The following is a 14,132-nucleotide window of genomic DNA, read 5'->3' on the forward strand; positions in this document are numbered from 1 at the left end:
ATGCAAATAGCTGAAAAGAATGAAAATGACCTGTACTAAATACGACACCGCACTTTTCTGCGCATTTAGCGGCGGTTTAAACTCGATTGCGGTTGTTTAGAGACTAAGATGCTCTTTGTTGTGGCAAAAACTGTTGCTCCACAACAGTTTAGTGAATTCTCCCTTGGTGCAACAGACCAAAAAGGCTGCCCATCCGCTCCTGAAAGCCTGGGCCATGGATGGGTCAATTAGCCTGCATGCACCACCAGAGGCCCTCTACAAGGAGCAGGATGAGAAAAAAAGATGCTCTGATTTCTTCGCCTGCCTGAGGTGTAATGAAGACTTCCCTAATAAAGACACTGCCCTTGACTGAGCCGCACACTTTCGGTGTACCTACTGTTCGCTTCTGAGCACGTAGTCACGTCGGCGTGTGTTTGTGTGCTTCATTACTCTGCGTGTGCCTGCTGTCTTAATCAATTACTTCTTGCTTGTTAACAGCACTGGGGACCAGATTCAGTGGGCGAAGAGCATTGATCCCCAGTTCGCATTTGCATCATGAGTGGGTTGTTCTCGTTCTTGGCCAGACTGCGGTCTGCAAACTTCTCTGGATCAGCTCATTAACCGATCGCTTACTTTCTTGCCCCATGTTCAAACATGCCGTGATGGACGAGAACTCTTTTAGTGCATAGTTGTACATTGCTATTAGAGTGTCTCCATCCACAGGAAGCCCATCAGAGTCTTAATCTCTCTCCCCACTTCCCTCATTATTATTTCATGTGGTTAGTCAGAAACGAGAGGTATTATGTTGACAGCGTGATGGTTTTAGGCTAATGGAAGGGCTTGTTGAAAAAGCAGAGTCAAGTTAATAGTATGGACGCAGCTCTGCCAAAAGCAGATTTCCTCGTCAGTACGGGATGAAGTCGTTTTAGATGGTGTTTATTAGACCGCTGTAGGCGATGTTCCTCCTCAGCAAATGTCATTAACGGCCATCTTGTGCTAGTCGTGGAGGAAGGCCAATTATTGCTGTGTGCCGTGATCCTTGAACGTGTGTTTTTCCATATGTCTTAATGAAAACAGTACACAGAGTCACTGTGCGGTGGTCGATTCAACTCTTATGGGGTTGCAAATTTATTGGAACATAATCAAACACACATCTACTGCTTCCAGAGAGCTGGCCCTGATCCTGAACGGAGCTTTGCTTTGGTCCTCAGAGCAAATATTTGCTCAGTTCTCAGTGGAAAGTCACTGAGCTATGCCCTGCTGAAAAGATATTGCAGGTTTGCTGCTGTTGCCACCAGACTTCTTAACTAGCTTAACCAGTTCCATGGTCAACCAGTTTCACCAGAAAGAAAGACAGGTAAACCAGCACTAACCAACATGAACCAATTCTAGAAAGCCTTCACAAGTTGAAAAAGGGTTTCAGTTAATGCATACGTGTTTCATTGCAACCATTCATAACTCCCTAGAAACCATGCAAAACACTCTATCTGGAAAGTTTAAGCTGGTAACTTAGTACTGGTTTTGATCTGTTCTGATGCAGTCTTTAGCTGTGCAAGCTGGTGTTTGGTCCAAGATTGGAACAGCTAGAAATCTACAGTATTTCTACCATATTTCACAACATAGTTACCATGGATTTGCTACCCACCATGGATGGATTTTCCAATAGGGAAATCATCTCAGTATCTAATATCATATGGCTAATTTGTTGAGAGAGACTCTCAGTTCATCTCAGTTCAAACATCTCTGTAGCTGCACTGCAGTCTTCAGGGCCGACGGATCCCAGTTGAAGTCCGGACATTGAAAGGGAAGCGGGAGAGAGGATGAGAGAGTAAAGGGAGTTGAACAAATAGCCTCTTTGACAATGCTCTTTCCCTGCACTGTAATTGCTGTCGCCCATCAGAAAGATGATTACATCCACGCCTATCTAATGCTAACACTCTCCTGACATGGCTCGCTAAACCAGCTGCTTTATGCATGACCATCGCTGTCAGTGTACCATTGACAGCAAAGAGCACTGCTGCTTAATGCCATTTTAGAGATGGAATAATAGCTAGCTTAACAAAATAGTGAGGAATGAGGTTAAAAAAGAAAGAAAAAAATAGACAAAAGCATGTTTCCAGTCAAAATAAAGTGGTAATTAGCTGCTTTTTTACTTGTTGGATGGGCGACCATTGATTTGGCAATGCCTCTTTTTTTGGGGGTGTGTGTAGATGCACTGGAAATCCCTCAATTAAACTGAACAAACTACCAATTGCTGATGAGACAGATGGTGGCGCGAACCTGGACTGGTGTTTTTTATTGATGGGCATATGGTTTACAGAGGGAATGGGGTACCTTCGTGATTAGGGTACCATATTTAATAAGGGTGCAGAGCGGTGTGACTTTACCTCAGCAAGTCCTCATTAGTGATGAGCTAAAAGCCAGACTAATTAATCAGGAAATATTGAGGTATTTTAAGCATAAAGATATCAGCAAATTAGGAAGATAGTACTGTGGCACCAAACTATATATAATGTGTATATATATATATATATATATTTGGATTGGATTTTTATATATATAAAAATGTATTATAAAATATAACATATTTGCCATACACATGCCATCAGTCATATCTTTTAACCATTGAAGTCAAAAATAATGTAGCGGGATGCGCAGAGTCGATCAAATCACAAAGACCTGCCATTACTGTGTGATTTTTCATCTGGATAATGTTTACCTGCTTGAAAAAAAAAACATGGATACTTCTGTCGGTTAATACCACCATAATTTTCGTGTGGATCTATGGCTCTGGGCAGGCAGAAATATTTGATTTAGAAGATGAACAGACTAACATTAGAAGAGATGAAAGCACCTTGCCAATGCAAACACTGTGTTTTATTAGCGCTGCTGCTCAGAGGCCCTTAGCTGCTAGATCAGGCTCAACACGCTATAGGCACTGAATTCTCAATCATGAACTTTCTGCAGAACTTTTTAAATTGTAATTTTTCTTCTAGAAGTGGGGTTGGGTTTGCTGTAGGTTTGTTATGTCTGGCTGTGGAGGCTGTTTATAATGAGGGATCAGTAATAATATATTTATTCGAGCTTCAGGTCAAACCTGCAGACTACCTCTTGTTCTCTCTCGCGTGTCTCTCCATGCGTAGTAATGTGCCTCGCTCCCACTTAATGAGACTTTAGGAGTAAACTGATGTTAATTATGGTCTTCTTTACATTCAGATCACTGAGCTCATCCCTACATCCCTACTCCACTTCTCTCTTCTTTATATGTTTAAAAAAAGGTATTTTTTCGTTGAGAGTTGTATGTCTGCAGGTAAGCGTGATTATATGCAGCAGATGGTGATTATGTTGCATTATATTGGATTATATGCTGTGCATATTATGTCTTCATTGCCTAAGTTTATGCTTAGACCAGTCGTCACGCATGCACAATGAAGTCCTTCATACTGTTAGAGGTATTGCATCAATAATTTCTGCAAATATAATTTTGCCTGTGTGTGTATACTGTATGTATATAATGAGACTGTTCTAGCAGTGTGTTTAGTTCTTCAGGCATAAGCTAGACTTAGGCAGCGTGGATTCAGATATCATTCAAGCTAACAGGGAGTCAATACCCAGCAGCCATGCTGAGTGATTCTGTACAAAAGCACATGCCCTGCGTGTTTGCAGCTGGTGCGTCTGAGGGAATCCACGCCTAATGGAATTCCAACCAATTACTGGCTTTAGTCGGAGCTTCATTAATTCCATCAAATCACCGGTCTGGATGCATTTCATTCACTTTCCTTTAATTAGACAGGCCTTAAATCAATTAGGTCTAGGGCTGGCAGCAAAACACCACAATAGCACCTTTCTGCAGGTTTTTATAGATTAGGAACTGTGGAAATGCTTCCCTATGGGGATGCCTCAAAACCTTTATACAGCAAACATTATTACTTTGACATTAAAAGCACGTCATTATTGAACAAAAGCTACTTTAATATGTGAATATCTGAAGTTCTGAAACAAAGTCTGATGTTAGTAAAACCTACGGTGGATCAATTTAAACAAAAAATAAATAAGTTAGCAGTGTTGTAGCATACAAAATCTACTGCATTGCAGTGGGTTTTTCTGGTCAAATGATCAAAAGTCAGAATCAATCATTACGAAAGTGTTAACTCAGCACAGTTTTACATTTTCCCACAGGCCTTCCAGATTCAGCATTCAGACACAGGCCTTCTGGAATCAGCATTCCAGATTTATGCCTCCAGATACATTTCGATTGGTATTTTACTGCTAATACAGCAGTAATTAGAAGAGATGGGCAGGAGATCCAGAGTACTTGAGTGAAATTACAGCAATGATCAATAATGAAAACGCATTAATTTTGTGACTTGATTTTTCCCAAAGCGTTTTACACCTGTCAAAGTCCAGATGCCATATGCAAACATACAAAATGGGCTGTCATTTTTAAGTGTCTGATTTATTAGGGTGGCATTTTGGGAGGTACCTTGCAGTCCAAGTGTTTAAAAAGGGTGGCAACTGGCATCCTGCATTGAAACAGTCAGCTTAATCCAGAATAAGTTTCTTAATTAAATTCGGTTGTATAGTGTTTTTAAAGTTTTACACATTGCTGCCAAGGAGCTTTATGAAATTAAAAAAAAAAAGATAAAAAGAAAATGGTATCTAACAACCCCCAAGTGAGAAAGCCGCAGGCAACAATGGCAAGAACAAAAATCCCTAGGATGTTTAAGTAGACGAGGAAGTAATTTGAGCTGTAATTTTCAGTCAGAGCAGCAAAGGTCTTTAACATTGAGTGTGTTTACATAGTGTGCAGTATACAAATATTAAAATCAACGTATTCAAACCAAAAAACACAAGACGACGACATTGAAATTAATTTTTTCTTTAGTTTTGATATAGCGAATAAGAAAAAAAGTGTGCCAACTGGGTTTTGTTAATACAGTTTATGACCTTTCCTTCATATTAAAAATATGTATGTCTGATCTGACACATCTGTACATAAACCAACAATTAAAAATACCGCTCCATCTCCACCTCCGAACCCCCTTAATATTGCACAGATATAACAACTAAATACTACATTTCTCAAATGGACCAAAATGCACTTGCCTATTTTGGTGAGTGTGTGTTGTTTTGGAGTGCGTGTTGAAAAATCGGTGGTTGCCAAATTCAGGTGCATGTGATCATTACCAGTTTACCATGCTCTGATCTTTCGCCAGCATGAAGTCAACCCAGGTCTCTCTAGACAGGCTGAAGAACTGTAGCGTAAAGCTCTAGATTTATAGGACATTTTACAATCACAGAAGCATATCTGACGTCAACGCATTCTGACGGTTGGCAGAGAACAGTGGAACCGTCGAGTCGTATTCAGCGTGGCTTTATGCCCAGCAGGTTTTAAATTAAGAAGAATGTTGAAGTTATGAGGTGGTGCCAAAAGCCCTTTCGACGGTCTGTTTGAGCGCAAGCAGAGTAAGATAAACACTGAGTGCTTGTGAGAAGCTCCTTCAATCTGCTCTCGTGTTTAGCCGCTAATATGTTTGGGTTTGATCATGGGCACGGCAGGCGCCGTTTGATGAATCGCAGGCTGCAGAGCGAAGCGGAGAAGGCATTGATTTCCCCAGTGCCAGTTCTTTTACCTCCCTCTCTCCTAGCATTGCTGTTCTCTGTGAGGGGTTTCGGAATCCTTGGAGCTGATTTAGAGGAACCGGAGAGTGCAGAGTATTCCAGCTGTCAAGCTCTAGTGCCAGATCGGCCGTCTGAGATAATTAGCCTTGTCACAATACCAGAATTTCTATAGTTAATGCCAGTGAAATTTCTCAATTATCAACTCCAATTTTAATACAACACCAAAAACTTGATGCTAATGGACACATTTGACCTTTATTTAAAAGGTATAAATGCTGTACATTGCTGTTGAGAAGTTTGGAGTCAGCAAGATTTTTTAAAGAAATTATTACTTTTATTCAGCAAGGACACATTAAACTGCTGTTAAAAATTGTGGGATTGGTAAGATTTTTAATGCTCAATTTTTAATGCTTATGCTCAACAAGGCTGTATTTATTTGATCACAAATACAGAAAAAACAATTGCAATTTCTAATTTTGGTTTCCTATTTTAATATACTTTAAAATATGATTTATTTCTGTGACGCAGTGCTGAATTTTCATCAGCCATTACTCCAGGCTTCAATGTCAATCATTCTAATATGCTGATTTATTACCTAATATGTTGAAACTGTTATGCTTAATATTTTTTTGGGAACCTGTGATACTTTTTTCTTTGATTGTTTGATGAATAAATAGTTTAAAAGAACAGTGTTTATTCAAACTAGAAATCTTTTCTAACAATATTAATAATATGTCTTTACTATCACTTTTTATCAATTTAACACATCCTTGCTGAATAAAAGTATTAATGTCTTTAAAAAAAAAAAAGAAAGAAAGGGAAAAAAATGATTGACCCCAAGTTTTGAATAGTATATTGTAACACAAAATTTCTAATTTGAATAAACACTGTTCTTTTTAACTTTTTATTTATCAAAGAATCCTGAAAAAAGTATCACAGGTCCCCAAAAATATTAAGAAGCACAACTGTTTCCAACATTGACTATAAATCAGCTTATTAGAATGATTTCTGGAGGATCATGTGACACTGAAGACTGTAGTAATGATGCTGAAAATTCAGCTTTGCTTCACCGGAATAAATTATATGTTAAAGTATATTAAAATGGAAAACTGTTATTTTAAATTACAATAATATTTCACAAAATTACAGTTACAGAAATTACAGAAACTTATTTAAAAAACATTAAAAAATTTCAAAATGGCCGCTGTGTGAAATCAGAGAATCATGGGAAGGAAAAAAAGTTTCTTTATGTGAAATATAATTATAAAACACTTTCTTTTGATTTTGGGATGATATATAACCTATTTTGCTGAAGAAAAAAAGCTTAATCCATCTGAAGCTAGTTTGATGGCCTTAGCTGGTTTTAGCTGGTTTAAGCTGGCTTATATGGCCTAGCAAATCAGACCAGCCTGACCAGGTTGAGAGACCAGCTTACACCAGCAAACCAGTTTGGGCTAGTTTAAGCTGTTTCTTTTAGCCATGCAATCATGTGACAGGTTTCAGGATTAGACAAAACCTTTCCTATCTACATCTCCCTCTTTTCTTGACTTTATTTACTGTCGGGGTCTTCCAGCAGATTGTCTGTTGTACCTGTGCAGGTATCATGTGTCTGTGTGCTCCTGGTGTATTTTAGCACAAGTCCTGTGTGCTGTCCAAACAATCAGTAGTCTTTAGATGCATTTAGACCCCCGCTATGTACACATTGCTCTCCACACCTGTCCTTTTCGGCTGTCATCCTCTCAGTTCTTCCACGGGATTTATTATTAGCTCAGAGCTTTTAGCAAAAAAGTGTCTCGCTTCTGTCACTTATCAGAACCTGTTGAAAAAGTCAGAGTGCCAGACTGCTAAGCCTTTTTAAAGGAATAGTTCAACCAAAAATTAATATTCTGTCATCATTTACTCACCCTCATTTCTTTTCAAACCCATATGCTGTTTTTTTCCTTTGAACACAAAAGGGGAATTTTGAAGAAGACATTTTCCATTAAGTTCATAGCGAAGATGTCTTGTCAAGCCTCAAAAAGGACAAAAAAAGTATGGAAGCTTGTTTCTGCGTCAGTGTCAAAAAAAAATTTCTTAACTCACATGTGATTTCATAATTGTGACTTTGTATCATATGAGACTTTATTAGATAAACTGCAATGTTTTATCTCACAATTGCAAGCTTTATTTCATATAATGAGACTATTTATCTCGTTTTTTGTGAATTTATATCATATAATGTGACTATATTGCATGATTCTAGCTGTGTATTGTAAAATTGCAACTTAATAATTGACATCTTTAACTTTTTAACTTCACAACTGTTCATTGTACAATGTGACTGTATTGTACGATTGTGACTTCATATTGCACAATGTGGCTAAATATTATATAATTGTAGTTTTATGTTATACAATTGCAACTTTATCTCACAATATGACTTTAAATTGCAACTTCACACATTTCACACAACTTCACAAATTTCACACATTTATTTCACATTTTATATTGTGAAATTGCTAAATTATATCTCACACAACTTTTATATTGTACAATGACACTTTATATCACATTTACATTTCACAATTTCTGCTTTTTATGACACTTTATATTTTTGTTTTCGACTTTGCCACAATTACCTGTGTAATGTTTTACTCTGTGGTGGAAACAGGTTTACTTTAAAATAAAAAAAGCAATACAATTCTCATTTTGTGTTCAACAGAAAAAATATTAGCCAGCCCACAGGTTTGGAAAAAAATTTTGGGGGGAAATATTACTTTAGCCAACACATCGGCTATTGTGTGCATATTGATTGCTTGTTTAATGCCAGTATTCTTGTATCTAGAGGCAGATTGGAAAGCACTGTGAAATGTAGTTTCTGTGCAGAATAGTCCATATTCAGTTGTTCAAAATGACCTATTCTGCTGAATTGTTGTGTTATGTGTTTTCTAGCGTGCATCTATATCACTGATGTTGTTTCTGCTTATCAGCTCTTTTATCCTCTGCAGTGCAGCCACTCGGTCAATATTAAAACTGCTATCACAATGAAAAGTTGCAAAAATGGGGAACGATTGCCCTGGAGGCAAGGCTGACTGCGTGCAGAAGAGCGGTTGCCTGCAGCTCTCGTCTTCGGGTTGACCAGAATTTGAACCTTCGTTGTTCAGACTCTTTGATTAGTCTCTCTTGGAGACAGAGCACTGATGGAAGTGGGCGGACCGTGACGTTCCTTCAGCCCTGACCTTTCAACCCCCTATACTGCTTTACCTAAATGAACATGGGGCCTCATTGCCATGACAACCTTACCAGGCATTAATAAAGGGCTCTGCAACCTTTAAGTACTAAGTTTTGCTCAACACTCTGAGAAATCAATTCATGCACCATTCAGACTATTATTGCACAAACATACCATTCGTTTCACAATGCCAACCGTTTCTGCTCTCCAATCTACGATCGACTGTTGCTGATTGTCAGCGCTTATCTGCGTAAGACAGTAGGATGTTTACGGCACTCGTCGGCACAAGTGACAAACAGCGCTGTCGTGTCGGCAACGGAATGATGCAGTGCAATCTATCATTCCAGATGACAATGTTCAACTTCCATGTCTGTCATTTTATTCCGTGCCTAAACGCACACGCTAACACACAGACAATTACGAATACATGCACTTCCCATGAGAGAATTCCAGACTGGTTATGTGTAGAAAAACCACCGCGTGAACATAATTCATTGGTGCTGCTGCGTTGAGTCATGCCTTTTGTGCTTTCAGAATCTGCGAACACGTCTAATTTCAAATTAAGATGCATAACGTGCACGTCTTGGGAATAATCAAAACAAGACCTCAGCTGCCTATCCTCCCTCCCATTTCTTGTTGCTCTGTTTCAGAGTTGAGATAATGCCCTTATGTTTGTGTACGTGCGCGTGTCGCATTTGACAGTCATTTCTGCCGATGCTTCACAGCCACTCTGTTTGATACCAACCCTCCATCTAAAACAGGATGTTCTTGTCTTGTATTTTCCAGGGAGCTGTGTGGAGACGGTTATAGGTCTGTACGGTGAGACCATTGAAGTGCCATGCAACAATGGAAATAACAAGCCAGATGGCCTTATTTTCACCAAATGGAAATATGTGAGTGTTTCTCTGAGCATCTGGGCTGTTACTCTACCCTGCTAGCCAGTCTGGGTAGCCAAGCAATATACAGCTACTCTCATCCTCATATTGATTTCTAATTTAATCACTATAGGTGCAAAATGTGTGTTTGTCGGTTTGCTAACGGCCCTGTTATCTCGTTCAGGTGAAAGATGACGGCTCTCCCGGCGATCTTCTCGTGAAGCAGGCTCAGAAAGATGAGGCGACTGTATCCGCCACAGACGGCTACAAAAGTAGAGTTAGCATCGCCGCCAACTCCAGCCTCCTGATCGCCCGAGGCTCACTGGCCGACCAGAGAGTTTTCACCTGCATGGTGGTGTCTTTAACCAACTTAGAGGAACACTCTGTGGAAGTGAAAGTTCACAGTGAGTATTAATAAAACACACACACGCACAACATATTAATAAATAAGAGCAAATCAGAGAGGAGAACAGGAAAAATCAAGCACAGCTTCAGTCTATGATGAAACCGAATGTAAGCATCAGATCTCAAATTGGACTGGAAAAGGGGTGTAGAGATGTCAGATATGGGAGAGAATAACATGGGTGATCCACTTTTGTAGCCTTGATCTAGTTGCATGCTTTTAGATGGATACCAGAGAAATGATATTGATAGTGTGCACAGTGTTCTACCATAGATCAGAAAGATTGGCTGTGCTTGGGAATGGATTGTGCATACTAAGCAATATATATATATATAATTTTTTTTTTACTTTACACATTTTTAAAACATAAAAACATATCAGTGAGTGAGTGGCCAATATTGTGTCAAAAAATAATTTGAACTTTTGTCCAATCAAAAATGAGTCAGAGGTTTTCTAGTGCATTCATCACAATGGAAATGGAGGGCCAAGTGGAGGATACAGTATTAGTCACAGTGTACTCAGGTTGTAACTATAATGGATATTTTGGCAAACAAAGTGCTGTAGGTGGTCTGGGTAGTTGACAGCTCAAGCACTTTGTTATATATGTATAAACTTAGCATATATACTAAAACATTTTAAATATATATAAAATATATGTACTTTCATTTTCTTTGTAGAATCCATAGAAATGAAATGTCCAAGACAACTAAAATCTAACTACCCACATTCTATGCATAGAAGCATTTTGTCAGCAGCATTCATACTGTATACTGCTGTATGCACAGGATGAAACATATCAGTGAGTGAGTGGCATACAGTTATCATTTAAGTAAATCCAGTTGTAATCCAATATTGTGTCAAAAAATAATTTGAACTTTTGTCCAATCAAAAATGAGTCAGAGGTTTTCTAGTGCATTCATCACAATGGAAATGGAGGGCCAAGTGGAGGATACAGTATTAGTCACAGTGTACTCAGGTTGTAACTATAATGGATATTTTGGCAAACAAAGTGCTGTAGGTGGTCTGGGTAGTTGACAGCTCAAGCACTTTGTTATATATGTATAAACTTAGCATATATACTAAAACATTTTAAATATATATAAAATATATGTACTTTCATTTTCTTTGTAGAATCCATAGAAATGAAATGTCCAAGACAACTAAAATCTAACTACCCACATTCTATGCATAGAAGCATTTTGTCAGCAGCATTCATACTGTATACTGCTGTATGCACAGGATGCTGATATGCTTTATCAAACATACCTACATACTTTTTGATATCTTATCTCTTATTTCAGAAAAACCATCAGCCCCTGTAATCAAAAACAATGCGAAAGAACTGGAAAACGGCAAACTGACGCAGGTGAGTCACGCTCTTTATGCACTTCGCTTTAAGACCCAGAGCTTCAGCTGCTGCTGCTGTTGTTGTCTCCCGTATCCAGTGTTTGCTCCAGTACACAAACCAGCCAGTGTACTAACAATGTGCAGGATCAAACCCTGTGCCTTTGTTTTCATTACCCAGCATGCCTCTCCAGTAGTCTCAACATTGACACACACCTGCTGTTATCACAGTCAGAGGCGGCTCAAAGACAGCGCTAATGATATGGACATCAGCGAACGCGTCTGTGGGGCGTACACACCTGATTTAGGCAGTGCTCGAGCAATTGTCACCCACGGCTACACAGGAAACAACCATTTTTATGTTGTCTAGAGTTTGCATCTCAAAAGCAGGACGGCAGTAATATTATTCGGTTGCATGAGAACAGGAAGGAGCTTTGATTTGAACTACTTGGAGCACATACAAGGCTTCCCACGCAGTCCTTATGACTGGTGTTTGTAAATGGAGCTGGGGGTCGTTATTTTTCATTTCCTCCCTCTATCGCTCTCTCTTTTTAATGTAGTTCAGAGGCGCTGGGATCTTAGAGTCTGGCTGAGGCGGAGGTGTGGGGTGGGGAAGGCTGGGGTTGTGTATACAGCATTATGGGTCTTTTTTTTTCCGTGGCCACCCACCGAGGTCTGTCGTGTTCAAAGTGTCGAGACTTACTTAGACAGAGAAAGGGGAAGAGCATGGAAGAAAGAGCGCCTCCTCTGAATATAGAACATTTAATACAGTTGAAATGCAGGGTGACTGAAGGTCTCTGGAAAGAGAAAATTAGAAAGAGAGGGGTGAGTACATTTAAATAGGTGTGCCGCATTTCAGGCTGTACATGGATTGTATTGAGAGGTTTGTGTACGTTTTTTAGTGATCATCGCAGCAGTTATTCTTGGAAGGTGAAGGAGAGTCATATTGCTAATCAAAACTGGTTCTTTAGAATGTTTTGGGATTTATAGTATGAATTCTGAAGTCTGGATTGCAGAGATGTAGCTGTTCTGTACAGCCACGGAAAATCATGTGAATCAGAAACATAGTAGTAGTCTGTTTCTCCAACTAATGACCTGTTATGAGCCTGTTCTTTTAGTTTTTTTAGCATGATTTTTACTAAACATCTCATTACTAAACATGTTTTTGACTAAACATCTCACTAGAAGAGCCAGCTCATAAGAGATCATTCATTGGGTAATCAGACTGTAGTGGTCATGCTGTGTAGCTTGTTTTGCACTCGGATGACTTTTATAATTTGGTTCTTTTAGTCAAAAAAGATGCTAAAAATAGCTTGTCACACTGTGTTTTTGATTGTCTAAAACAATTGAGTCATATGAGTCATTCATTTGGTTATGCTATAGACCATTTCATGAGCAAATGACTTGTCTTGATTTTTTTGTTTTTGTGAAGCAGAAACATACATCACAACCAGTATAGTCTAACTGATTCTCAAAAGAATGACTCTTCTTTTCGGTGAATCAAAAACACAGCGTGACTGGTGTAATCTGATTCAGGAATAAATTATTCTTTTGAGACATTTTTTTGTGTGTGAATCAAAAACATATTGGGTGACTAGTGTAGTTTGATTCTCAGATAAATTACTTTTAAGACTTAGTTCTTTTTAAGCAATCAAACCTATACACTGAAACCAGTAGTCCAACCGATTCATGAACTAACGACTTAATGATTTAAGGCTCATGAAACGTAAATCAGGGTGGTTACTGACTGGTTGTTCATATGACATCATGTAGTAATTATTATTTGAGTTTATATAAGATTACATGTTTTGTCAGTAGTATATTATTAAAAATAATGAAATTAAATATATTATAACATAACACATATATTCTAATTTTTGTTTGTTTAAATATATTTCTTATATTTTAGATTACATTTTTTATGTACATGTTTTTTTTTTTGTCGCTAAGGCCATTGTTGAAATTTTATTAATGCCGCATCTAAAATAACATTTTGCCAAATTAACAATTCTTGTGCCACAGAGTTGTTATTGTTAACTAAAACTGAAACTTTAAAAGTTGTTTTATTTAATTGATATAAAGCTAAAATAAAATAAATTATAAATATTAGATGAAAAAGTTAAACAATAAATTGACAATTAAATGAAATAAGTTTAAATTTGACTACTAAAATAAAAAAATAAATAAAATGGAATTAAAAAATAAATTAAAGCTAAAAAAAAAAAGACAAATCACACTAAACTAGTAAAACGTAAACTAAAATTAAAAATAAAACTGGAAATCTAAAAATAAAAGCTAATTCAAAATAATAATAAATACTATAATAATAGTATATGTGACCCTGGACCACAAAACCAGTCATAAGTAGCACAGGTATATTTGTAGCAATAACCAACAATACGTTGAATGGGTCAAAATTATCAATTTTTCTTTTATGCCAAAAATCAGGATATTAAGTAAAGATCATGTTCCATGAAGATATTTAGTAAATTTCCTACCGTAAATATATCAAAACTACATTTTTGATTAGTAATATGCATTGCTAAGAACTTCATTTGGACAACTTTAAAGGCGATTTTCTCAATATTTAGATTTTTTGCATCCTCAGATTCCAGGTTTTTATACATAGTTGTATCTCAGCCAAATATTGTCCTATCCTAACAAACCATACACCAATGGAAAGCTTATTTATCCAGCT

General features: G+C 37.7%; 1 protein-coding gene across 1 annotated transcript in view; it reads left to right on the forward strand.

Annotated features, from left to right (window-relative positions):
* Positions 1–14,132, forward strand: part of LOC107747037 (CD166 antigen homolog) — a 72,680-nt gene that overhangs the window by 38,779 nt on the left and 19,769 nt on the right. The window contains exons 2-4 of the mRNA XM_016561452.1: positions 9,599–9,705; positions 9,872–10,091; positions 11,392–11,456. Of these exons, the coding sequence (XP_016416938.1) occupies positions 9,599–9,705; positions 9,872–10,091; positions 11,392–11,456 (392 nt within the window). The remainder of the gene's footprint in view (positions 1–9,598; positions 9,706–9,871; positions 10,092–11,391; positions 11,457–14,132) is intronic.

The sequence above is a fragment of the Sinocyclocheilus rhinocerous genome, unplaced genomic scaffold (genome assembly GCF_001515625.1).
Source record: "Sinocyclocheilus rhinocerous isolate Xijiao unplaced genomic scaffold, SAMN03320098_v1.1 scaffold708, whole genome shotgun sequence".
NCBI classification, from domain to species: domain Eukaryota; kingdom Metazoa; phylum Chordata; class Actinopteri; order Cypriniformes; family Cyprinidae; genus Sinocyclocheilus; species Sinocyclocheilus rhinocerous.